At 38.8% G+C, this 27,054-nt stretch overlaps 1 protein-coding gene across 5 annotated transcripts in view; it reads right to left on the bottom strand.

Annotated features, from left to right (window-relative positions):
• Window positions 1-27,054, bottom strand: part of ythdc2 (YTH domain containing 2) — a 115,899-nt gene that overhangs the window by 77,925 nt on the left and 10,920 nt on the right. For 4 of the 5 annotated variants that reach the window (XR_011889512.1, XR_011889511.1, XM_072281400.1 and 1 more), the window contains exons 3-15: window positions 23,313-23,403; window positions 22,787-22,983; window positions 21,528-21,730; window positions 19,454-19,620; window positions 19,270-19,372; window positions 16,599-16,755; window positions 13,111-13,218; window positions 12,751-12,905; window positions 12,119-12,254; window positions 10,449-10,575; window positions 8,418-8,483; window positions 7,901-8,079; window positions 5,729-5,825 (exon numbers count right to left, since the gene is read on the bottom strand). Coding sequence is in view for 3 of the 5 variants with exons in the window: in XM_072281400.1 (XP_072137501.1) it covers window positions 5,729-5,825; window positions 7,901-8,079; window positions 8,418-8,483; window positions 10,449-10,575; window positions 12,119-12,254; window positions 12,751-12,905; window positions 13,111-13,218; window positions 16,599-16,755; window positions 19,270-19,372; window positions 19,454-19,620; window positions 21,528-21,730; window positions 22,787-22,983; window positions 23,313-23,403 (1,786 nt within the window). In the remaining 2 variants the exon portion in view is untranslated. Of the gene's footprint in view, window positions 1-5,728; window positions 5,826-7,900; window positions 8,080-8,417; window positions 8,484-10,448; window positions 10,576-12,118; window positions 12,255-12,750; window positions 12,906-13,110; window positions 13,219-16,598; window positions 16,756-19,269; window positions 19,373-19,453; window positions 19,621-21,527; window positions 21,731-22,786; window positions 22,984-23,312; window positions 23,404-25,530; window positions 25,689-27,054 lie in introns of all 5 variants that reach the window. The other variant, XM_072281403.1, reaches the window with a different exon arrangement.

Here is a 27,054-nt window from a genome sequence, read left to right as displayed (position 1 = left end):
AAGGAGTAAACAGTCAACGCTTTGGAGCAAGACCCTTCTTCAGGACTGAGAAGGAAGGGAGAAAACACCAGAATAAAAAGGCTAACTGGAAGGTGATAGGTGAAGCCAGGTAAGTGAGTAAGGTCAAGGGCTGGAAAAGAAGGAATCTGATGGGAGAGGAGAGTGGACTACATAAGAAGGGGAAGGACAAGGGGACCTAGTACAAGTGATAGGCAGGTGAGAAGAAGTAAAAGGTCAGAATAGGGAACAGAGGAAGGAGGGGGAGTCGGGAATTTTTTTACAGGAGGGAGAAATCAATATACTTGCCATCAGGTTGGAGGTGACCCAAACAGAATATAAGGTGCTGCTCTTCAATCCAGTGGGTGGCCTCATCTCAGCACAGAAGGAGGCCATGGATCGATATGACGGAACAGGAATGAAAATCTGAATTAAAACATTTAGCCACCGGGAAGTTCTGTTTGTGGTGAATGGAATGGAGATGCTCAAAGAAGTTGTCCTCCAATCACCCCTGAAATGAGGAGCCATTATTGGATCTGGAGTCATACAGGCCATGCTGGATAAGGCTGACAAGCACACTTTCCTGAATGACATTAGTGACCCAGATTTTGTTCTTAAACAGCAATCTGTAATCTTTATGATCACTATTGCTAGTGTAGGGTTTTATAAGTAAACCTATAATTTATTTAATTACTTGAACTTAAATTCCCTTTTGCCTTGTATAATTGCCAGAAGGGAGAGCAGTGAAGAGAGCCGAATGGACAAGGGAATCGTGGAGGAAGCAATCCCTGTCGAAAGTTGTTGGGGGGGTGGGGTAATGATGTGTTGGATGAGGAGGCTGATGGGGCGTTAGGTAAGGACAAGAGGAACTCTATCACTGTAAGTCAGCAGCATCTATAACAGAGGGAGGGAAACCTCGTTCTTTGAAGGAGGAGGACATCTCTGATATCATGGAATGGAAAACTGAGTCCTTGGAACAGAATCAGCAAAGGGAAAGAAACTGAGAAAAGGGAATAGCATTTTTACAGGAGGTACAGTGCGAATGCAGTTGCCAACACAGTGGAAGATTATTTGGGGAGTATTACCAGGGAACGCTTTGAACATGGACTGTTCTACATAGCCAACGAAGAGGTAGATATGGTTGGGGCCCACATGGGTGCCCACAGCTACACCTCAAGTTTACAGGAAGTGGGAGGAACTGAAGAAAAAAATTGTTGAGGGTGAGGACCAGTTCTGCCAGATGGAGGAGGGAGGTGGTGGACGGAAACTGGTTGGTTCTTTTGACCAGGAAGAAGTAGAGAGCTTTGAGGCCTTCTTGATAAGGCATAGAAGTAGAAAGGGACTGAACAACCATGGTGAAATAAACCAGCCGGTGGTATAGTGGCATCTGCACCAGACTTCAAGGTGAGTGGTCTTGGGTTCAAATCCGGCCGCTTCCTTGCACACTTTCCATCCGAGTTGGGTTGAGCATCAAGCTAGCAACACAGCCTCAAAAAACAGACAAATCCTAAAGAAACGGCAAGATTGTTGCCCGAGGTGCCATAAGGCGTGGAAAGGAACAACAAACACAAAATCCATGGTGAAAATAAGGCCATCAAAGCCACGGAATTTAAAGTTACTGAGGCGATCGAGAACAAGAGCAGTGTCATGGATGTAGGTGGGAAGGGACTGAACCAAGAGAAATAGAATGGAATTGAGGTATGAGAACACAAGTTCAGAGGGGCAGGAGCAGGCAGAGATAATAGGCCTATCTACACAGTAGGGTTTGTGGATTTTGGGTAGGAGGTAGAAGCGAACAATTCGGCATAAGGGAACTATGAGTTTGGTGACAGTGGATGAGAGTTCTCCAGATTTGATGAGGTTAGTGATGGTGTCGGTGACAGTTTTCTTATGGTCCAGAGTGGGGTTCACTTCAAGGGGTAAAAGTATGAGGAGCAGTCTGAGAGTTGCTGCCTGGTTTCAGCAAGGTAGAGGTCAGTACACCACACTATAACAACACCCACTTTGACTATGGTTTAGGTGGTAAGGTCGGGATTGATGCGAAGAGAGTGGAGGGCAGTGTGTATAGAGGGGGTAAAGTTTGAGGAGGACAGGGGAGTGCTGAAGTCGAGATGGTTGATGTCTCATCAGCAAATCTAGATGAAAAAATCCAGAGCAGACAGACAGCCAGAGCAAGAGGTCCAAGAAGAGGAGGAAGACTGAAGACAGGAGAAATGTCATCCATGCGGGGTGCGGAATTCTTGCCAAAGAAGTGGGCTCCGAGATGGAAGCAACGGAAGAGGAGCTCGACGTCGTGGCAGGCATGGTAACTCAGTGAGATGTAGGTGAAGACGGACAAAAGCAAGGCCTTTGCTGAGGACAGAACAAAATGCCTCAGGGAGGGGAAGGTCAGAGGGAATGGTGAGGACATGGCAAGGATTAGAGCTGGGATCAAAAAGGGGAAGAGAGCTAGTGGTAACAGAGGAAAGAGGAGGTTCAGGGTATTTAGGGAAGTTGGGGTAGGAGGAAGATGAAGTCTCCAAGGACCTAAAAGGTAATGGTGAGTTCTGAGAGACATGAAGTTGGAGAGTGGTGGCTGGGGAAGGGGAGATTGGGGGTCCAGCAGTACTGATTAAAGATGCTGGCTCCAGACATTAAATAGGTGCAATGCACTGGACATTACACGCTCTGTTGGTAAACTTCACACATAATGGACTCAAAAGAGGATCAACTAATACTGTGCATGTTCCAAGCCTTCCCCAGTAATGTTCCCTAACTCTTCCTCCGCTAGATTGACAAATGCATTGGTGCTGCTTCAGGCACCCATGCTGAGCTCATCAATTTCGTCAACTTTGCCTCCAACTTCCACTCTGCTCTTAAATTCACTTGGTCCATTTCTGACACCTCCGTCCCCTTTCTCGATCTGCCTGTTTCCATCTCTGGAGACAAACTGTTGACCAACGTCTTTTATAAACCTACCAATTCCCACAACTATCATGACTATACTTCTCCCCTCACCGGCTCCTGCAAAAATGCAATTCACTTTCTCAGTCCCTTCGTCTCTACCACATCTATTCCCAAGAGAGGCTTTCCTTTCCAAACATCAGAGATGTCCTCCTTTTTCAAAGAGCAGAGTTTCCCTTCTCCATCACTGATGCTGCCCTCAACTGCAGCTCAATTTCCTAAACAACTGCACTCACCCCATCTCCAAAGGGATCCTACCAACTTTACCTCAACCCACCACCCCCACTTACCATAGGGATAGCTCCCTTTGTGAACCACTTGTCCATTTGTCCCTCCCCACTAATCTCCCTCCCGGCACATATCCTTGCAAGCGGTCTGCTCACCTCCCTCACCTCCATTCATAGCCCCAAACAGTCCCTCCAAGTGAGGCCACACTTCACTGCAAATCTGCTGGGGTCATCTACTGCGCCCTCTACACTGGTGAAACCATAGTAAAATGGGGGACTGCTTTGTCGAGCACCTCTACTCCATCCACCAAAGCTGAACTTACCAGTGGCCTAACAGTTTAAGTCCAATTCCCATCACTGTCCCAACGTGTCAGTCCATGGTTTCCTCTTGTACCATGATAAGGCCACCCTCAGGGTGGAGGAGCATTACCTTGTATTCTGTCTGGGTTGCCTCCAACATGATAGCATGAATATCAATTTCTCCTCTTGATTTTTTTTAAAAAATCCCTTCATCTCCCTTCTTCTTTTCTCCACTCTGGCCTCTTCTCACCAGCTTATCACCTTCCCCTGGTGTCCCTCCTCCTTCCCTTTCTCCTATGGTCCACTCTCCTCTCCTACTAGATTGCTTCCTCTCCAGCCCTTAACCTTTCCCACCCACCTATCACCTTCTAGCTAGACCTCCTTCCACCCCACCCCACCCCCTTTTTATTCTGGTATCTTCCCCATTCTTTTCCAGTGCTGATCATGGCCTGAAACATCAACTGTTTGTTCATTTCCATGGATTCTGCCTGACCTGCTGAGCTCCCCCAGCATTTCCTGTGCATGCTTTGGATTTCCAGCATCTGCAGAATTTTTCGTGTTTATGAATTAATACACTTATATTGTCTCCAGATTTTTAAAAAAAATCATGAGACTTCCTCTGAATGTCCCACACAGGAGATTAGTGTGCAAACTTAAAGCACATGGTATTGGGGATAAGGTATTGATGTGGATAGAGAATTGGTTAGCAGATGGGAAGCAAAGAGTGGGAATAAACGGGACCTTTTCAGAATGGCAGGCAGTGACTAGTGGGGTACCGCAAGGCTCAGTGCTGGGACCCCAGTTGTTTACAATATATATTAATGACTTGGATGAGGGAATTAAATGCAGTATCTCCAAGTTTGCGGATGACACGAAGCTGGGCGACAGTGTTAGCTGTGAGGAGGATGCTAAGAGGATGCAGGGTGACTTGGATAGGTTGGGTAAGTGGGCAAATTCATGGCAGATGCAATTTAATGTGGATAAATGTGAAGTTATCCACTTTGGTGGCAAAAATAGGAAAACAGATTATTATCTGAATGGTGGCCGATTAGGAAAAGGGGAGGTGCAACGAGACCTGGGTGTCATTATACCAGTCATTGAAAGTGGGCATGCAGGTACAGCAGGCGGTGAAAAAGGCGAATGGTATGCTGGCATTTATAGCGAGAGGATTCGAGTACAGGAGCAGGGAGGTACTACTGCAGTTGTACAAGGCCTTGGTGAGACCACACCTGGAGTATTGTGTGCAGTTTTGGTCCCCTAATCTGAGGAAAGACATCCTTGCCATAGAGGGAGTACAAAGAAGGTTCACCAGATTGATTCCTGGGATGGCAGGACTTTCATATGAAGAAAGACTGGATGAACTAGGCTTGTACTCATTGGAATTTAGAAGATTGAGGGGGGATCTGATTGAAACATATAAAATCCTAGAGGGATTGGACAGGCTAGATGCAGGAAGATTGTTCCCGATGTTGGGGAAGTCCAGAATGAGGGGTCACGGTTTGAGGATAAAGGCGAAGCCTTTTAGGACTGAGATTAGGAAAAACTTCTTCACACAGAGAGTGGTGAATCTATGGAATTCTCTGCCACAGGAAACAGTTGAGGCCAGTTCATTGGCTATATTTAAGAGGGAGTTAGATATGGCCCTTGTGGCTAGGGGGATCAGAGGGTATGGAGGGAAGGCTGGTGCAGGGTTCTGAGTTGGATGATCAGCCATGATCATAATAAATGGTGGTGCAGGCTCGAAGGGCCAAATGGCCTACTCCTGCACCTATTTTCTATGTTTTTCTATGTTTTCTATGTTCAGTGTATAAAATTTATCACCAACAGCAGTAATGACCCATTTTGACATAAGGATTGTCTGTTTGTTTATTTTCAGCAGATAAATGGACCTGAGACGAATGCAAGAAAGCCCAATATACCAGAGGGTGGCAGCAGCAACGTTCCAATTAGTTTCAGTCCCATTCCATAGTTCAGGAAGGTTTCTGTTCACAATCATCATCAAAAAGTTTACTTTCAGAAGAAGTGAAGAACTAAGAAAATATTATTAGGTAAAATGTTTTTTGATAAGGTAAAATACACTTATATTACTCATGGTTCAAGGACATACTGTAGAATGCTGTTAACAATATGTAATAAGTTAAATATCTAGAGTATAAGCAAATAGACACAAATTGGGCCTGCACTAAAAACTGACATGCTTTATACATTTACCTAATTTTCTATCTCAGAAATTGTAAGCAATAAATGTTTTGAAAACTTACTTGTGAGAATTATCTGCAAATCTTTTATCATCATAAAGAATGCGATCTCTGAGACCTACAATTTCGTCGTATCCTGGTAAAAAGATCAAAACTGCACCTGGAAACATAATAATTAAATAAAACTTCTCTTGTAATAATAATTTTATGATCACTGGATGATTAACGTACCACTAAACCCTACTGAATGATGCACAAATGGCATATTCCTGTAACTTTGATATATAGGCTTTATTGACATTTTTGCCAAGGATTTTTCCCAATCCCAACCATCACAAATCATCCACACGTACATCTCCAAACTTAAAACCTATGTAATATCTACATCATTATGATCAAATTACTGGATTTACAATTCAGAGGCTTGAATATATGTTATGTAATAAAAGCCTGGTTCAAATCCCATCACTGTTGTTAAGGAACTTATCTAATACACAGAATTATATGGAAATAACAAGCCATTATCAATTACAGAAACAAAAGGACTACCACAATATCGTAAAAACCCATCTGCTTCACTGATACTGTTGAGGGTATCAATTCTGCTATCCTTTGTATAGCTGATAAGCAACACCTCAGCAGAATGCCTCATTCCCAAATGCCTTCTGATATATCATAGCAAGTTTATAAGCTACTAAGGAGTAAGCTATTAGTTAGGGCTATTTTGGCAAAAAGCCCTGAGGTCAGATGGGAATTTAAATTCAAGTAATTAAATAAGTCATAAGTTTAAATATAAAACTTATGCTAGCAATAGAGATCATAAAGATTACAGAAAGCTGGTAAAAAAAAAATTAGGTCACTAATGTCATTTAGGAAAGTATGCTTGTCAGTCTTATCCAGTATTGAGTGCATGACTACAGATCCATCAATGTCTTAATAACTTCTTGTTTCAGGGGTGATGGGGAGGACACTAAATTTCAGCATTCCCCATATCCCCAATAAATCTAATAACAAAAATCAACAAAATATTCATCCCTTAAAAATAACAAATTTAAATCTACTTGTTATTAATTAAGCTAGTTCATAGACCATGTTACCAATGGCATAGGAATCCCATCCAAATCATTTGACATTCTCCCATTGGAGAAGCATTCTTTTCATATCTATTACATCAAGATCCCTCCGGATTCTGCAAAATAAATTTCTTGCATCTCAGTCTATAATGTACTCAGATTAATTTTTGTGCTACTTCTTCTTTTATATAACTTTATAATGTTTTACTGTTTCAGTGAATTCCCAATCAGCAAGTTTACCGCTCTCATGGACAATTTCGTAAACCTTCTTCTTGGATCTAACATTATCTTCCATTTTCTCTTAGTCATAGCTGGAGTGCATTTCCTATTAGGTTTTTGTTCCTTAAATGGGCGTGTTTGTTGCAAACTATGTATTAACTTTTCAAATGTTAGTCATATCATTCCCCCCCCCCTTTCAATATCTTTCAAAATAGATTCTCAACGTATCATAGCCAATGCATTCCTCATCTCTTTGTAGTTTGTTTTGTTTAAATTTAAGACCATGGCTTCAGATTGAATGACCTCATATTCATATTTTATATAAAATTCTGTAATATTATCATCACTCTTCCCTAAAGGCCTCCTATCTATAAGATAATTCATTAATTATTTTTCAATATGAGATATAGACTGTTCTATCGGCAAGTTCCTCAAAGTACTGATCCAGAAAATCAGCTCTTAAACACTCCTTGAATTCATCATCCACACCATTTTTGCTAAATTTGGGTTGTCCAGTCATAATTCAGATTAACGTCATGATCATTGCACCACTGATTTCTCAAGTTATACAATGCCCAATATTACCACTACACTTGGCCTGGAAGTTGTCTAATGGATCCCAAATTCCCACCCATGTTTTCTCGCCTCTTAGGTCCCCCTAAACTGATTCTTCTACATGTGGGGCAGGGCAATTCTTTCTGCTAACTTACACGTTGACAATGAATTTGTCAACAATTTTTTGATCAAATTAGATGAAGTGAATAAACTTCAAAATTGAAAAAAATGTAATAACTAAATATATCCAGTATATAATTCAGGGGGACAAATGGAATATCTCAACTTAACAATGACCAAGGATACAGAATAAGTAGCCATCCTGTGCTGAATTTAACCTTTATTGAAATATTTACCAAGAAATCCAAATGCTTAAATCATATCTTACCATCATCAGAACTCTGAAAGATGTTGTAAAGAAGGTGCATTATTAGATTCAGGTCAACCTTTTCGTCATCAAAGCTATGGTGGTAGACATCTAGAATTTCTTTATCTTCTCGACTTATCTCTCCACAGTCTGATTGCACCAGAATACTCTCATCCAAATTCCCCAATTCTACCAAAGAACTTTTGTGAAAGTAAGAAAATAGCAAGATGCCCAATGTTATAAATCTGCATACTAAAGGAATATCTTTTCACCTGCTGCAATTTGAAAGTCAGTATAATTATGATTCCAGAGTCAGAAATACATAAAAATACATTGGCTTATTTAAATCCTAATATTAGGGTGCATTTCACCGTGATCATTGCACATAATTATGACATTTCACAAAACACCTTCATTACCGATGTGCGCACAATTCCCAAAACTCAAATAATATAACTCTAACACGATTTCGCTCTATATGTTTCTTCCTTTCTGTGATTAATAGATTTCAAATATAAAACAACATTTCTGTCCTTACTTGAAAGATTCCAGAAGATCTATGATCTCAGTTTGACCAAATCGTTTAGCCCAGTCCAAAGCCAACCTAAAAATATTGAAAATAAATTTCTGAAACTTGGTAGTAACCTATAGAGCTATCATTGTGATCTATCAAAAGGTGGTTGACATATTTAAATGGAAAGCTTCTTGATGAAATTTCATCAAGCACATGATAACATGCATAACTATCATCATGTCTACAACATCAGTACAAAAAGATATTCACAGCACAAAGCACATCGAACTTGTATTGAGGCCAATTCAAATCTGCTTTTCCTGAGTATATTTGCTGACATTTTTTAAACTAGGATTTACTTTCCCATCTCATGCACATAGTTAACAAGCCATTCATAATAAATCACTTCCATCCCTATGTGTTTACTATCAAAGGTTGATAAAAATCAACAGAGAGATGATATTTCATCTCAGACCTGAGGAAGAACAAGAGGGGAGGTGAGGGATAACAAAATTACACTGAGGAAATTGGGTGAAGTAGGTATGGGGAAAAAATGTCTGAAATCACTTCCTCAAAAGGGTAGTGGAAATCTGAAACCTTCTACTCCTAAAGAAAGTCAATAAAAAATTAAAAGGTGAAAGCAAAATAAAAATGTTCAGCAAGGGTTTTATCAGTTATGGCTAAGACAGTTCCTCATTAGGATGGGCATCAACCAAGATCTAATTGAATGGCATAATGTACTTAATTTACTTTTTAAATTTCTGGAGTATAGACTATATTTAAATCACTGAAGAAAAATCCTCCATTGATAAAGAAACTCAATATATTTGCATATGTTCAAAAATAGTCCAGAATTTGAACTCAAAAATGATTATTATATGAGGAATTTGTAATATATCTATCTACACAAGTACCTCAGGTCCAAGAACTAGCTAAGCCTCAAGGTTACAGAGCTCACCCAACAAGCAAATAAACTGTTGGGTCTCTTATGCCAGAGCTAGTAGATAGACAAGTTTAAATTCCTGTTCATTCAAATAATTCCCCTCAATGCAGCATACAGAGAAACTGAATCACAGACAAAAGTGTGGGATTTCTGCATTAAAAGAACAATTCATGGGAACACTACATTGCTTAGTCACTCACAGTTAAGATACTATGATTACTTTTGCAAAATCCAGATCAATACTACACCAATTTTACAACTTCTGTAATAAGCTATAAACTTGAACATTCAAAATCACACTTGTCTGCATCCTAAATCGCATCAAATCCTCTTCATCGAACACAGATGTGCACAATGAATTGCACTATCCCCAGTCCAACAATGCCCAAGTTTCAAAACTCATTTTAGTCCTTCATTTTTAAATTCTTCAATTGCTTTGTCTTTCCTCCAGTCTCACAACCCTCCCAGTGAGCCACATCTGTCCAATCCGGCTTCTTGCTCACCACTGTCAATGCTTTCAGCTAACTAGACCCTACTCTCTCAAAATAGTCTCATTTTATTACTAGAATTGTTTACTAAGTAAGAATTTTATTAAGCAAAACAAGTTCCTATTCTCCACAGCATCACCAATACCAACAGATGAACCTATTAAACTAGACTAGTCAATTTTTAAACACAAAAGATTCTGCAGATGCTGGAAATCCAGAGTAACAGATACAAAATGCTGGAAGAGCTCAGCAGGCCAGGCAGAACCTATTAAAAAGTAACAATCAGTCAATGTTTTGGATTGAGACCCTTCATTAGGACTGAATGCAGATCCTCCAGCATTTTGTATATGTTAGCCTAGACAATTTTTCTGACTTCCTGGAACCCAACCTCACACACTCCTGATCATGTTGTTGCTGCTGAACTACTAGCTTTCAGTTCAACAAAATACCAAGTGCTGTATAATTATCTCCACTGGCATGGGAAAATAGTGTGTAAAGAAATTGTTCTTGAATTGAAGACTATTAGATCTTAGGTTGATTACGGAGACAATGTTTTGATAAGTTAATTAAATAAATCACACATTTTAGCTTAAAAGATCAACGTAAAAACAAAAAAATCCATACCAGCCATTTGAAGCCTTAACATTTACATTTGCTCCCATGCTGAGTAGCTGTTCTACTTGACTTAGAAAGCCCCGGCCTGCAGCTATCATTAATGGAGTAGCACTGGTTTCACTATGCCTGTAGTCAACTGAAATTTGGATAGAGATTACTGTGTAATAGTAATACAACATAAAACATCAATGTACCATGTATGAATTTTGTCTGTGCACTTTAATGAAAAAAGTACACAGATGTTACTGAAGGAATGTTCTTATTACTGGTATTTGCTGCTTGTTTATCAACCCATAAGTGCATCAGATCCCACCAGATTTTATACCCGCAAAAGTGATGGTTGTTTAGTTTACATAATGAAGCACTGGTGAAAGCAAGTATTGTAAGTGTAATTGCAAACAACAGGAAAGATACATATTACTTTCCCCAGAACAAAGAGTCAAAGGCACTATAAATTCAGCAATGAAAGCTATATATCCGCCTGCATTGTTCTCTATCATTGCACTCACAACAATATCCCGCCCCTCCCAATGCTTTTCCAGACGTCGCTGCCTCATACAGTCCCCCTTTATAATCTCACTGTTGTAAACAATCACTAACAGTTTTTAGGAGTTTATGATGAGAACTTTTAAAACAGTTCAAAAGGATTTAATAATATTAAATAAAGGGAAGAATAAATGTACTTAATGACACGGTTAATTAATTTAAAGTCAAATGAGCCATTTGAATCTAGGTGGCACACTTAGTCAAATAAACGCTTCATGTGCCAGACGTGGCCAGGGAAAGCTGAGGATGAATCCCATGGTAGAGCAGGGAGTCAGATGCACATCTAGCCTCCAGCATGTTTCTGACTTCCATATTCACAAGCAAAGATATGAAAGGTTGGGCTATATAAATTCAATCAGTCAAAATCCTTTTAGGAAATACTTTGATATTTCTACTTTGTTCGCAATCACATTTACAACAGACAAATGACTTGAAACTATCCTGTTTCCCCCATTTTGCCTTCTTCAGTTTTGACCATGGAAAAAGTCAATGCAGATTACCCTTTCAAGGCTGAATTAAGGTAACAGGTTGCATAAATATGTTCATGAAGCCTAAATAGGAAAACAGATAATAAATAAAATAAATAGGTATTTATTTAAATAAATAGATATTTAGCATTATAAAATCTACCATCAGGGTTGATGCAGAGAAACTACTTTAAGATCCTGTTATAAAGTTGATACCAATTAAATCAACAGAAATTTCAACTAAACCTAAAATTTTAGTTTATATTAGGCACCCAGGAGATGTATGTGTCTAAATACTGTGTGTGTTATTAATGTTTGTTTGCACATGAATAACATTCTTTCTGTTTCCATGGTGCATTAATAACTCCTTGTATCAAACCTAGTAAGATTAGGAAAATTAGAACAAGAAACAGAAATATCTTGTACAAGTAAATTATAATATATTTACATTTTAGCATGTATCATCTTTAATTAGTAAAATACCAGAAATAACCTTTGAGCAAAAAGATTAGGAGAAAAAGCTGAATGTAAATAGAACTATACACCTTTCAATCTGGACTCAAATTTCTCATTCACGCAGCCTACAATTTTCTATTACACAGCAGAGATTGGCAAGATGGCTTGTTACTGTTATGTACTCAAAAAATATACCCTAAGAAAACTTACCACTGATGTTCTCACTTAAAATAAGATGGAATAGTTGAGCAAAAGCATCAACATCTTTGTGCAGCCAAATATCTGAGAGACAGGCATCCATTTCCTTTATAAGCCAAGGCTCAAGGGAATTAAAATCCTTTTCGCTCTGTGAAGTAAAGAAAATGGACAGCAAATGGATCCTACTGGAATCACTATTGTCCAGTTAGGAAAATAACACAAATAAAGAAAAATGCTGAAAATTGTTTTGTAATCAAGTTTCAAATGATTCATTAATTTATCATAGGTTCAAAATACAAATGATCACAAGCATAAAATTAAAGAAAACAACTGTAATTTTTTGGGAGCCAGTAATGAATAAGAGATCAAAAAAAATGGACATTTCATAATCACCATTGGAACTGTACTCAATATGTGGTACAGAATGTTTCATTTCAAATATATCATTTTGAAAAAAAGAGCTAATTCTGTCATCTGCCATTGCAAGCCAGCCATTATTAGATGACCAAAAATTCATACAAATGCTTATGGATTGAACTGCATGTCCTTGTGGACGAGTAATATAATCAACTTGGACAACATGGCAAGAGGACATAAAGAAAAAGAAAAATTCAAGATAATCATTTAAAAAGTAGCCAAATTACCAACTGACTAAATACACTGTCTCCACCATCATCAAGTAAATCATTTTCTGCTGTCAGATTTGGGATAAATCTTTGTCTTTGATACTCTGATCTGCTGGTACAGCTGGTCTCCTTAGCTTTATACCATTCGCTCAAGTTTGTTTGCTGCTTGTCTTCTGAGAAAATAAAATTTATTTCTTATTATTTTAAGTACAGTTAATTCTAATGCAACAAAATTATAAAAAAAACCTACTACAATATGTTATTGTTGGGTTAATATCTTACAAACTTAAGCTAACTCCAGGCTGCTGGCTCAATATAGATTTATTTTTTAAGGAATTAATAGCGGACAGAGAAGGAGATATATGCAACTGCAGTTACCTCGCTGTTTTTCTTTTTTATATTTCAACATTTCTTTATTTGTGTAGCCAGTGGTACGCAAGATGTCCTCTAAAAACAGCTCTTTTACTTCAAATGGTCTTCCTTGAACTGGAAAGAAAGGCACCAAAGATCAAAATCCATTGTTGAATCAGCCTTGCTCATCTTTGATACAATATTTATACCTCTACTCAAAGTCTAGCAATCCTATTTGACATATAAGATTGTCATCTTGTCAAGCTTCTTTATAAGGCTTACAATACAGGGCAATGATTAATTCCAAAGACCTGAGCAATACCTGATTAACCTGCTTAGAGATCTTAATATCAGATTATTTCATCATTACTACTGCATCTAGTGTGGTAGTGTAGTGGGTTGTGCTTGTCGCTCTCACTTTCAGCTTCCACCATGGGCTAGAAGTCTCGCGAAAAGGAAAGTCCAGTGTGTAAGTCTCTCCCTGCCAGTACGTAGCCTTTCCAACACTAAGCCTCATGTAATGCCTCCTCGCTGGTGACACATGGAAACTGAACCCCGTTTGGACTCGGGATGAACTACAGAGGACAGAGAGGAGGGCTGGCCCCTGCACATTTAGTATATAGGCCCACCAGTGTGTGGACACGTCCTGGTGTTCGTGAACCTGTTGTCCAGCTGTGGGCATTTTGCCCCGCTATCTTGTGGGCAGCTTTGGGAAAGGCAAAGGCTACGGGAGTAAACCCAGACAGCAAATCCAGAGTGGAGCCCCTAAGGCAGCTGGACGTCATTGAACATCCTTCCGGCAGTTCCTGCAGCCAAGCTAGTGCCAAACGTATTGATTCATAAGCTTTCCTTTGGACTACACTGGTGAGGCCGAGTGGGGGATCTTGATGACTGGGCATCTCAGGATCTCTATACTTTCCGCCCAGGCTTATAATGATGATCAAGACAGACCAACCAACTATTGCTAGGTGCAACTACATTGCTATCACATTACTGATATTTCATGATACTCTGAGAAATGAAATGTCATTAATTTTCAAGTCTCTTTTTAGAGAAAATGTCAGCTGGTTAATCTTGCACTACGATAAATTTATTTCCCTGGAAATAATTAAAGTTGGCCTAATTAAAGCTGGTTAAGTCACCGGGACTGGACAGGATGTACCCCAGGCTACTGTGGGAGGTGAGGGAAGAGATTGCTGAGCCTCTGGCAATGATCTTTGCATCATCAATGAGGACGGGAGAGGTTTCGGAGGATTGGAGGGTTGTGGATGTTGTTCCTTTATTCAAGGAAGAGAGTAGACAATAGACAATAGGTGCAGAAGTAGACCATTCGGCCCTTCGAGTCTGCACGGCCATTCTGAGATCATGGCTGATCATCTACTATCAATACCAGGTTCCTGTCTTGTCCCCATAACCCTTGATTCCCCTATCCATAAGATACCTATCTAGCTCCTTCTTGAAAGCATCCAGAGAATTGGCCTCCACTGCCTTCTGAGGCAGTGCGTTCTACATCTCCACAACTCTCTGGGAGAAGAAGTTCCTCCCCAACTCTGTCCTAAATGACCTACCCCTTATTCTTAAACCATGCCCTTTGGTAGGGATAGCTCAGTGAGTCTTACTTCAGTGGTTGGTAAGCTGATGGAGAAGATCCTGAGAGGCAGGATTTATGAACATTTGGAGAGGCATAATATGATTAGGAATAGTCAGTATGGCTTTGTCAAAGGCAGGTTGTGCCTTACAAGCCTGATTGAATTTTTTGAGGATGTGACTAAGCACATTGATGAAGGTAGAGCCATAGATGTAGTGTATATGGATTTTAGCAAGGCATTTGATAAGGTACCCCATGCAAGGCTTATTGAGAGAGTAAGGAGGCATGGGATCCAAGGGGACATTGCTTTGTGGATCCAGAACTGGCTAGCCCACGGAAGGCAAAGAGTGGTTGTAGACGAGTCATACTCTGCATGGAGGCCAGTGACCAGTGGTGTGCCTCAGGGATCTGTTCTGGGACCCCTTCTCTTTGTGATTTTTATAAATGACCTGGATGAAGAAGTGGAGGGATGGGTTAGTAAATTTGCTGACGACACAAAAGTTGGGGGTGTTGTGGATAGTGTGGAGGGTTGTCAGAGGTTACAACGGGACATTGATAGGTTGCAAAACTGGGCTGAGAAGTGGCAGATGGAGTTCAACCCAGATAAGTGTGAGGTGGTTCATTTTGGTAGGTCAAATATGATGGCAGAATATAGTATTAATGGTAAGACTCTTGGCAGTATGGAGAATCAGAGGGATCTTGGGGTCCGAGTCCATAGGACAATCAAAGCTGCTACGCAGGTCGACTCTGTGTTTAAGAAGGCGTACGGTGCACTGGCCTTCACCAATCGTGGGATTGAGTTTAAGAGCCGAGAGGTACTGTTGCAGCTACATAGGACCCTGGTTAGACCTCACTTGGGGTTCTGTGCTCAATTCTGGTTGACTCACTACAGGAAGGACGTGGAAACTATAGAAAGGGTGCAGAGGAGATTTACAAGGATGTTGCCTGGATTGGGGAGCATGCCTTATGAGAATAGGTTGAGTGAACTTGGCCTTGGAGCGACAGAGGATGAGAGATGACCTGATAGAGGTGTACAAGATAACGAGCGGCAATTATCACGTGGATAGTCAGAGGCTTTTCCCCAGGGCTGAAATAGCTAGCACAAGAGAGCATAGTCTTAAGGTGCATGGATGGAGGTACAGAGGAGATGTCAGGAGTAAGCTTTTTTTTTTTTTTTTATGCAGAGAGTGGTGAGCGCGTGGAATGGGCTGCCAGCGGTGATGGTGCAGCCAGAAACGATAGGGTCTTTTAAGAGACTCCCGGATGGCTACATGGAGCTTAGACAAATAGAGGGCTATGGGTAAAGCCTAGGTAATTTCTATGGTCAGGACATGTTCGGCACAGCTTTGTGGGCTGAAGGGCCTGTATTGTGCTGTATGTTTTCTATGTTTCTATGCTCCTATGTCTTATGGTCTTATGGGGTATCCAAGAGGCTGCTGTGAAAGAAATACATTGCTTTCTTCTCTTTCTCAGCTGGCTTCAAGAAGTACCATTCACATTAGTGAATGAAGTAACCCTGCTTCAGTACATTAAGCCCCAAATTTTCTTGGCAAATATCATATATGCAGGGAAAAATATACAAATAATATTGGTATCCTCAATAAATGGAGATGAAAAATATCTTCCACCAACCCCCAATTTTCACAGATTACATAAGGTGCACGAGCAGTGCAAACTGAAAGATTTAACAAGAATAGTTATGCTGTCCCAAATCTCAGTATGCATTATGTTCATTCACTTTAGAAATAGCAAAATACCTAAACACCTCCTCAGTTATCGTTCTACTAAAAACACAAAATCAACGTTAGATCATCCAATCAATCGTACTTTAGCAATACAAACAATAAACAAATATAAAAAAGGAATTTGAAATTTCATTACAGGATACCAAGTACATACAAGGTATTGTACATCAATGTTTACTTACTGTATATTACAGGACAGCCATTAAAATATCTGACAAAGAGATTAATATCCAGAGCTGCACTAGAAAGAATGACTCTTAAAGATGGATGTTTTTGCATCAAATCCTTCAGTTTAGTTAATAAGAAATCACTAAACCGATCTCGCTCATGCACTTCATCCTGTCATATAAAAAAATGGAGAAAAAAATGGATGAGTATGCATTTTTAAGCAGAGTTACTAAAATCCTATTTTTCATTTGTGGAATTACTCCCTTTATCAATTAGTGGCATAATTGCTGCAAACCATACTACTTAAAGTTGTTCTTTCTCTTGCAGAGTTAATTCCATCAATTTAATCAAAATGCTTATAATACAAGTGCCATTGAACTGAAAAGTACCAAGGAATGTTCGCGCTTTGCTCTGCAACTCTTAAACTGAAGAAGCAAATCCATTAAGGAAGTAAATCCCTTTGGCTAAATTGTTAAAGGGTTTCCTGAACAACCTTAGCATGAATTTAGTTATTATTTAAAAACGCTAATCTTCAGCTTTTCAATATGTGTGTCAGCATTTCATAGGAAAAATCAACATTCGCAAAAACTACAGAAACTCAGTATGAATCAATGAGAGCAAATAGAAGACAGTCGGGCTTTTGAGGCCAGCAGGAAAGAAAACTAAAAATTAGCGTTATTAATTTCTCACAATTTACTTCCACAGAAATTAAGGCAGATGATTAAGAAAATATATGCTTCTTCAGAAACATTATAAATTTGCTTTTATTTAGTGTTTTTTTCCCCATGAAATTAGACCAAAGAAGAAAGTTGCAAAAACGCAACTACTGAAATAGTTTTATTTTCCTCAAAGAAACTATCTGGGGCAGCTCTGGCCTTAAGTGAGCATTTATTTTCTTGAAATGACATGCAACAATAGGGACACTGAGGAGACTGAGGTCCTTTAACATCTGCCGGAAGATGCTGAGGATGTTCTACGAGTCTGTGGTGGCCAGTGCGATGTTTGCTGTTGTGTGCTGGGGCAGCAGGCTGAGGGTAGCAGACACCAACAGAATCAACAAACTCATTCGTAAGGCAGTGATGTTGTGGGGATGGATCTGGATTCTCTGACGGTGGTGTCTGAAAAGAGGATGCTGTCCAAGTTGCATGCCATCTTGGACAATGTTTCCCATCCACTACATAATGTACTGGTTGGGCACAGGAGTTCATTCAGCCAGAGACTCATTCCACCGAGATGCAACACAGAGCGTCATAGGAAGTCATTTCTGCCTGTGGCCATCAAACTTTACAACTCCTCCCTTGGAGGGTCAGACACCCTGAGTCAATAGGCTGGTCCTGGACTTATTTCCTGGCATAATTTACATATTACTATTAACTATTTATGGTTTTATTACAATTTAATTATTTATGGTGCAATTGTAATGAAAACCAATTTCCCCCAGGATCAATAAAGTATGACTATGACTATACTATGAGACAAGGCCCTCGAGAGGTTGCAGTAATCATTTTCTAGACCAGGATGCAGGAATAGGAATTTCACATTCAGAATCTAAGTTTCATCTCTTTAGAGCATAGAAAGTTGGAGAGAAGTATATGAAAACATAATTGTTTTTAACAGGATAGATCAGGAGCATCAGTATCCATTAAAGTAGGAGTCATGAACCAGACGGGACAGATTTAAAGCAACAGCATAAAATCCATGGAAGCACGAGCAAAACCTTTTTTTTTAAACACATAAGGTATTGCTTGAAAGCATGCTGAGTGAAGATTCAATTGTTACTTTTAAAAGGGAAATGTAAAGATTTGAAGATTTTTAAAAAATCAGAGCTACAGGATAAAGAATTGAGGCAATGGAATTCACTGGACCTCTGTGCTATATTGACTATCTAAGGCACAGCTAACTGTTAAATTTTCAGACAGACCAAATAGCTGTTTCTAATTTTTGGGCTTTGATAGCATTATTTTCTCAAAAATTTTTGTTCCAAGATTTTATCAGCTACTTTTTTAAAATAAGAGAACTTTTTTCAGGGGTCGATAATTTATCAAGTATATTCATCCCTGGATTTAGAAATTGCATCATAGCAATTAAAAGTTAGCATTTTGTCTGTTTTTTACAAGGCCGAGTTCCTAGCTCAATGCCCAACACAGTACGGATGGAAAGCGTGTAAGGAGCTGCAAACCCATCTCCTCTCCCTACTTGATCTTCTACAAACTCATCCAGCCTCAGTTCACAACAATGTTGGCTAAAGTCAATATTGCATTGCCTGTTGTTGAACATCATAAGCTGCAAATCCATCTCCTCTCCCTCCTTGATCTTCTGCAAACTCATCTAGCCTCAATTCACAACAGTGTTGGCTAAAGTCAGTATTGCATTGCCTGCTGATGAACATCATGAGCTGACTACACAGCTTTGCTGATAGTTCCATGGACTGCATACTTCCATGGACCTTAGCTACTCTCATACTAACACCTTCAACACCATAGCTTACAATGTGATTCAAGCCAAAATATGCAAAGCATTTAGCAAGCAATTCAAAATGAAATCACCCTAAGATTCACAAAGGTGAATTGAAAAGCCTTTTATAATGTTGAAAAACCTTTTATTTCCAGCATTTTTCAAAATCTATTTCATTACTTTAATTTTCTCTTCGGTTAGGAAAAATATACATTATTTTGATTAACTTACTACTATTACGTGAGTGACAGCAGCCAAGGTGCTATCTCCAGCCATTAGTGTTCGAAGAAGAACTCCATTAGTACAAAATGTCAATAGTGTCTTTGGGGATACTCTGAAACAAAAGGATTTAGCATTAACAAATTTAAATGTCAGGTATGGCTGTGTGTTAAACAACTTTTTTCCTTTATTATACCTGCTTTCCAGTCTAATTTGGTAGCCAATTGTCTGCCCAATCTTCTCACCCCTCTCGGCAGCAACTCTTTCTGCGACAGCAATAGCCGCAAGTCGCCTCGGCTGAGTACAGAATATTCGGCAAGGGATTCCATTCTTGCAGCAATCATCCAGAAGGAACTGTGGAATCTGAGATACAAAAAATGAATTTGGCTAAGCTCGAATTAAAAAGCAGATTCAGAACAAATGCACAATTATGCTACAAAAAAAACCAAATAATTAAACTTTAAACATATAGAAATCTTTATAAAATACTAATTAATGACAACATTTAGTGAGTCATTATTGGCAGAATTTATGTGCATTTTACTATAAATCAACAATTACAAAACAAGGAAATTACATTTTATACTTTTTCAGAACCTTAGTGACAGGCAAGTTTTTAAAATACTTTCAAATATTGTCTGGCATTGTAAGAGAGGGGTGAATAACTAAGCTAACATTTCAACCTTTGCCTGGCATTTATACCTTAATAATGAGAATTAAGTATTCACACTCATGGTGTACAGTAATTAAATCCATTAAACAAAAATTGCTGATGTGACTATCACATAGAGATTCAGGCTACGTCCACACTAGACCGGATAATTTCGAAAACGCCGGTTTCAAGTAAAAACAACAGGCGTCCACACTACGCGTTTTTCAAAATATCTCTGTCCACACCAAAACAGATATTTGGGCGAATCTACTCCTACTGGGCATGTGCAGACACATCTACAGAAAACAAGCGAAGAGGAAACGGTATAATATTTACGTTTCCACTGTGGCGCTGTGCTATTTCCATAGAATAAAACTAGAGTACCAACAACAACAGCAAAATAAAGTTTTCAACAATGTCTTTGAGGAATACAAAGAAAACCTCTACTGGAAAAAACCGACCGGACTTCGTTTAGATAAGACAATGAAGTCAAGCTGTTTCTGCGAGTTACAAACGACTACAAAGTCAGCAAAGCAGTAGAGCTGTTTAATTCCAAACTAACTATTAACGTAGGCAATAAAGTAAACAACACACGCATGAAGCCGTCCTCTACCCAAGATCAACAAGAGAGTGGAATCTTCAGCCACCAGACCTGTGCAGTATTTCTGACATTAATATTTTTAAAGATAGATTCAATGAAATCAATTTAGGGGATCTAGTCAAAAAAGCTCACTTTACAATTTAACTCTCACGCCATTCACACCGACTGTGCATTATAACAGCCGCCCGGCAGTGCTTGTGCAGTACCAAGCAGAAGCAAAAAAGCATTGTTGTTGTGGTGTCATGACAACGTTTTTAAATCTCTCCGTTTACCCCGTCCACACTACAACACGAAACAATCGTCTTCAAATTTACACACTCTGGAGAGTGTTTTCAAAAATCTCCGTTTTCCAGGGATGAAAACGCTGTGTCAGTATGCACAGAGGGTCAAAACGAAGAGAAAAGCTTTGTTTTCAAAATTATCTGGCGTAGTGTGGACGGAGCCTCAATTTGAGACAAAAATTAGCGAGTGTCATTCAGCTTCCAGTCCTTTCCAGTTCTGATAAAGGATCTTCAACCCGAAATGTTAAAACTGTTTCTTTTTCTAAAGATGCTGCATAGTGTTTTCAACATTTGATGTTTTTATTTCAGAGTCCTTCAGCATTTGTTGAAATGCCAAGGTAACAGATTTATTCATAAGAAGAACAAGAGTTGATTTTTTTTTGAATTAACAGTAAATGACAGAAAAGTTGACCATCTGGCAGAGGCATCAGTCTACACATCATGTAGAAACTATTTAAACTTTGGAGTGTCACACCCATTAAATACACAAGCTACAATTAAATAGAGCAAAGGTTAACAAAAGCTCTTTGTCACTAAAAGTAAACACACGATCTTAAAGGTTTTTCTAAAAACATCTGAAAATAGATTGTTCAAAATTTCACTTCAAACTTGCATAAAATCAAGTTTAATGCATCTGTTTTCACATACAAATGGAAAAATATATGGAATCTATTTTGAGGAATTTTGAATTAATAAGCAACCTAAAGAGTTTTATTAATAATTAATGAGGCCATACCTGAGTAGTCTTTCCAGATCCAGTTTCTCCAACTATTAAAACCACTCTGTTCTCTTTTATAATTTTCACTATTTCATCTTGCTTTTCAAAAACAGGCAAAGACTGTCTGAAGGCATCTAATTCAGAATCTCCACGTTTTGGTGGAACTTGAGGAATGCCATTGTTGAGTCTACCACTGGTTTTATTCATTTCTCGGTTGTTTTCTGGAGAGACAAGGAAATGAAGCCAACTGGTGAATAGCTTGAAATTCAATATAAAAAGTCAAAATAGAATGTAATACAAAAACGACTACTTGTAACAGGGATTTTTAAAAATAACAGATATACTTTTAAAATCTATGTGAGCAGAGTACAGACTATATTAAATTCTGACATCTTCTATTCTGAGCTCCCGATAGTTTAGCATCTGCTTCACAAAGTTGTTTGCCACACTCCACAGATACTCACAGAGATTCTAGTTACAATGCTCGTTTCCACTCATAGTCCTGGTCCCACTCAGCAGAGCTCCTTGTTCCCAATTGCTTAAAAATTCACTGTTTTTTTTAAAGAGGTTGCCCAATTTTACAATGAATAATTTTATTCATGAACCAATAGCAACCAGGACCCCTGTTCCTTCACTCCCTTAAAGCTTACCAGGTTCATCGAGAAATTTGAATTAAAAATGTGTTTGGGTTGAATAACATTAATAGTCTGGAGAATCTACTAAACCAGCATCACCAAAGTTCCAAGCAAGCCAGATTATCAGAGCTTTTCTATAATTGGGAAACATTGCATACAATCTTTCCGTCAGGCTTTGATAAAATAAGAGTTCAAATGTCCATTGCTTATCACCATTAAAACTGTTATCATTACGAAGCAACAGCTGCTGTTACCTTAAAAGATGCCATTAACAAAATATATAGGACTCTTTTCAGCAAAATCATAGATTCATCAAGAAGGGAAATAGGCTCTTGGGTCAAGCTCGTTCATGCTGATCAATATTCCCATTTTCTAATGTTGCATTTCAATTTTTAGAATATTATTTTCCAATTAGGAATACAGTTCACAACAGCAGATATGGAAAAAATCAAGGTAATTACACATTATGGTATTCCATAAATGTTCAATATTAAGAGAAGAAGCATAGCAAACAAATCCATCTCCTAGCTTCAATACCACAAAAGTTCGCCAAACTAGTTTTGAGATTGTTATTAAAACTGAAGAACAATTTTTTTTCTAATATGCTTACTTCCACCCTTCAAAATAAATAGTAGTACATACCTGCTTCAACAGTCAACACATTCCCACGTTCAGTTCTGGGTAAAAGATCTGTGCGTTCTTTATTTGTCACAGGAAACCTCTGTATTAGACTGCAAATAGCATGTTTCATGATATGAGTCAGCGTGCAGGTCATGATGGCCTGCGCCATCTCCAAACCATCTTTTTTCTTTACTGTAAGAAACCTATGTATGCCTTTCCTAAAGAGGGAAACAAAATCAAACACGTTTCTTGATGAGTTTTAAATAAGAAATGTTATTATATTTACAACATACAATATAACTTTTATGAACTGTGCATTATGAAAAGACTAGAGAATTTCAATAATTGTTCATTCTCACACATTTATCTCACATTTGCACATCTATGTGCAAGTGATAGAAAAGTGAAAATGATTAGATATGTAGCTTTAAACATATTTAAAACAATACAAAATCATTTAAAATGTACATTATTTGTGAACTGGAACATTCAATGTTTTTGCACAAGAATACCACAGCAAAAAACATGTGAAATCTTTGCAACTTACCCTTTACTTTTAGAGATCAGGCCTAGGGACTGGGCAAGACGATGAATAAATGCTCTTTCTGTACTAGTCAGGGAGGATGGAAATTCCATTTCTAAAAAGAAAAATTGAGCTGTAATAGTATAACTGAAGTGTCATTAGTGCATCACAGGAAAACTCCACAAGACTCCCCCAAATCTGCAAATCACGCTGAAACAAATAATTTCTTAATTATGATTATAAATTCACTGTAGTTATTACCAAAACAATAATCTTGAATGTCTGCAATGTTCAAGATTGTTTAATGTCATTTCCAGTACACAAGTGTAAAGCAGAATGAAACAATTGTCACTCCAGCTCCAATGCAGCACATAAGAAACATAATTAGATATAGAACTCAATAATAATTTTAAAAAGTACAATGTGGAGGAGAGGATCAGCCTTACTACTTGGAGAAAGTAAACATTTTTGCATCTGGTTGTCCTGGCGTAGATGCTATGTGGGCTCCTCCCTGATGGAAGTGGGACAAACAATCCATGAGCAGTGAGGGTGGGATCTTACAGACTGGGAATCTGTTGTTAAGAAAAATATGAAGCTGAAATATAGCTCTAACATCAAAATAAGATGATGAATACTTAAGATGATGAATTGTGGCAAGTTGAATTGTTGGTAACCTTAAATTATCATGATCCTAGATGAGAATGTTTTGCTATAAAACACATTATTGTCCAAATATAAATACTCCTCTGTTCACATATTCCAATTCTTTTTATTTTGTTCTCAGCTCACGTGTATTCACTAGTCTGCTGCCCTTTTGCATTGACAGCCAATTTGCTTGCATGTGTTCCCAATCTAACAAACAGCCCTGCCTACCCTCACCATACTCCAAATGTTAGCCAAGGTCATCTAAAACAAAGTCTATCTATTTTTGCATGGAAGTGAAATACAAATCCTGCCCTTGGGAAAGTTTTCTACATCAGAGAATTATGATCATGTATGAGGCATAGCACCCAATATCATGGAATGTTACAGCAATGCCAAAATTAATATTCGGTTGGAGAACATTTCACATTTTGCCTCAGTGTTCACAATATTGAAAAATACAAAATAAAAAATGAAAAAAAATCTATAGGTATGAAGAAATCTCTTCTGCAAGTCAAACAGGATTTGGCAAATTTTCAAACATCACCGCAAATGAAAATTGAAGCAAAGAAAACTGTCACTGATAGCTTTACTCAAGCAGAATCAGGAACAAAGTATGTAACAGTGGATTGAACAATGGAGAGCAAGAAGCTTGAGGCTGTTTCAGAATAATCTTTAAAATGACTATAACATGAGTAGCCAATGTTAACTTGCAAGAGGCAAGTCAAAAGAGGTAGCACTCAACATAAACATAAGGGTGCCTCAATGTACTGCTAAATCTTAAAAAGTATCAGAAAAGATCAAGCTACAGAAATAAGTGGGTTGATCTTTCAAAGCTGTACCAGCACATAGTTTGCATACTCAGGCCAGCTTGTCTTCAAACTTAACTCTAACTCATCTCAGAAAATGGTGTGCTGAAACCTGAAAGGTTTGAGAAGATAATTCCAGACTGACACATTGTAGTACTGAGGGCTTCAGTGCAGGATTAAGGATATACATGCATATACAACAAATATCTACCACTGGGATACACTGTTGAAATAAGCCAACACGAATTAACAAACCTTTTAAGGCTCTTTTTTAATTATTTTACAGGACTTAAGCACTCTAATTATCTCTCATTATTTCCCTTCAACTAAGTGGCTTGCTGGGTTATTTAGATCAACTACAGGTTTCCCCCGCCATCCGAAGGTAGAGCGTTCCTATGAAATGGTTCGTAAGCCGGAATGTCGTAAAGCGAAGAAGCAATTACCATTTATTTATATGGGAAAATTTTGTGAGTGTTCACAGACCCAAAAATAATCTACCAAATCATGCCAAAGGACACATAAAACCTAAAATAACAGTAACACATAGTAAAAGCAGGAATGACATGATAAATACACAGCCTATATAAAGTAGAAATACTTTTCCACAATCACTGCCGGCACTGTTCTCTGTAGCAAAAATCTCACGCAAGCGCCGTCGGCAAAAACACTGCGCAAGCGCTCTCCAATAACCTTTAAGCTATGAAGCTGCCAAATCATACTAAATTTAACACGTTAAAATACACAGCCGATATAAAGTAGAAATAATGTATGTACAGTGTAGTATCACTTACTGGAATTGGGACAGTGCCGAGCACATTGATGATGGTGTGTTAGGCTGAGTCGTTGGAGATTGGGGTGGTGCAGTGGCCCCCACCGTCCAGGCCACCGACTAATACTGATCCGCGAAGCATGCAGGGGTCCAGCAGTAGACGGGACGCATCCAGCACATCTTTAAGAAAAAAGCCGAAATAAACAAGCTAATTAATTAGGTGCCGCCCGACACGTAATTAATTAGCATGTTTATTTTGGCTTTTTTCTTAAATATGTGCTATGTGCCTCCCAGCTACCGGTGTATTCTCCGCGAATCGGTATGTGCCCGCGGCCTGGGGGCTGGGGTGGTAGGACACTGGGATGTCATCTCATCGTTGATCAGGGCAGGCGGTCATCTTCTTCTATCTCTGCCTGCCTCGATGTCGAAGGTCGAGGTTCGTCGTCTGCAGTGGCTGATGTGGAAGGCTTGCTTGACTGTTGAGCCTCGCGCATTTTTCTATCATACAGTTCTTCGTAAGGACTCAAACCATCTTGCAAATATGCCCAAACCGATGTACCCTTTCAAAATTCAAGTCGTACTTTATTATTACTCATTCGGTTTCGATTGTTATCCTTTCCTCTTCCAATTGCATCAGCTCTTCATATGCCAAAACCTCTTCAACATCACCTTCGTCAACTTCCACAAGCCAAACTCACTTTGTCCTTACTTCGTTCACCATGATCAAAACGCTTAATTATGTCTAGTTTTACGCTAAGTGTAACACTCTGACGAGCTGTTTTAGGCTTTTCCGATATCTTAGAACTCATCTTGCTAACGGCTGCTCACAGGCATGTGTTTAAGCAATGCCAGCTAGAATGTAGTTCCGAATCCAGGGGAGAACGGCTGCTCGGGGCGCGCGCTGATTTTTTTATCGCGCGCTGATTTTTTATCGCGCGCTGCTTTTCTTCGTAACAGTGAAAACACCTCCTGTTAACAAAAACAGGGTACTAATGTAGGTCTTTCGTAACAGTGAGGTTTCGTAAAGCGAACGTTCGAAAAGCAGGGAACACCCGTATATCTGGAATGCCTAAATAAAGCAGATCTTGCTCGAAGGACAGTAATGAGTTTTTACAACAATCATCTGGTTTCAAATATACTGTTACTGAAAAGTTTATGTTAAAACATATTTATTTGATAAAACAATTTAAATTTCTTCTGTTGTAATTTAATATTGTCTTCTGGATTGAAGGTGCACTAAACTAAGCAAACACCTCTAACATCTTTTTGCACTATGGAGTACTGGTTGCTTTTTTTGTCATTTTTAGGTTTGTTGTAACTAATTTACCTTCAACAAGGTCACACAAATGGCCAGATAAATTCTTTCATGTTAACAATTGAGGGATGAATAGTAGTTAATACTCCAAACTAAATGTCTTAAGAATGAGAAGCAGCAGTAGACAATGCACGGCACCTGTTCCACCATTCAACAGGATCAGGGCTGATATTTTTCCTCAGCACCAATTTCCTACACTAATTCCTTTTTTCATCTATTCTCTTAACATCT

Source organism: Mobula birostris, chromosome 17, assembly GCF_030028105.1.
Source record: "Mobula birostris isolate sMobBir1 chromosome 17, sMobBir1.hap1, whole genome shotgun sequence".
Classification (NCBI taxonomy): Eukaryota; Metazoa; Chordata; class Chondrichthyes; order Myliobatiformes; family Myliobatidae; genus Mobula; species Mobula birostris.
This window is presented reverse-complemented; position numbering and strand designations above follow the sequence as displayed.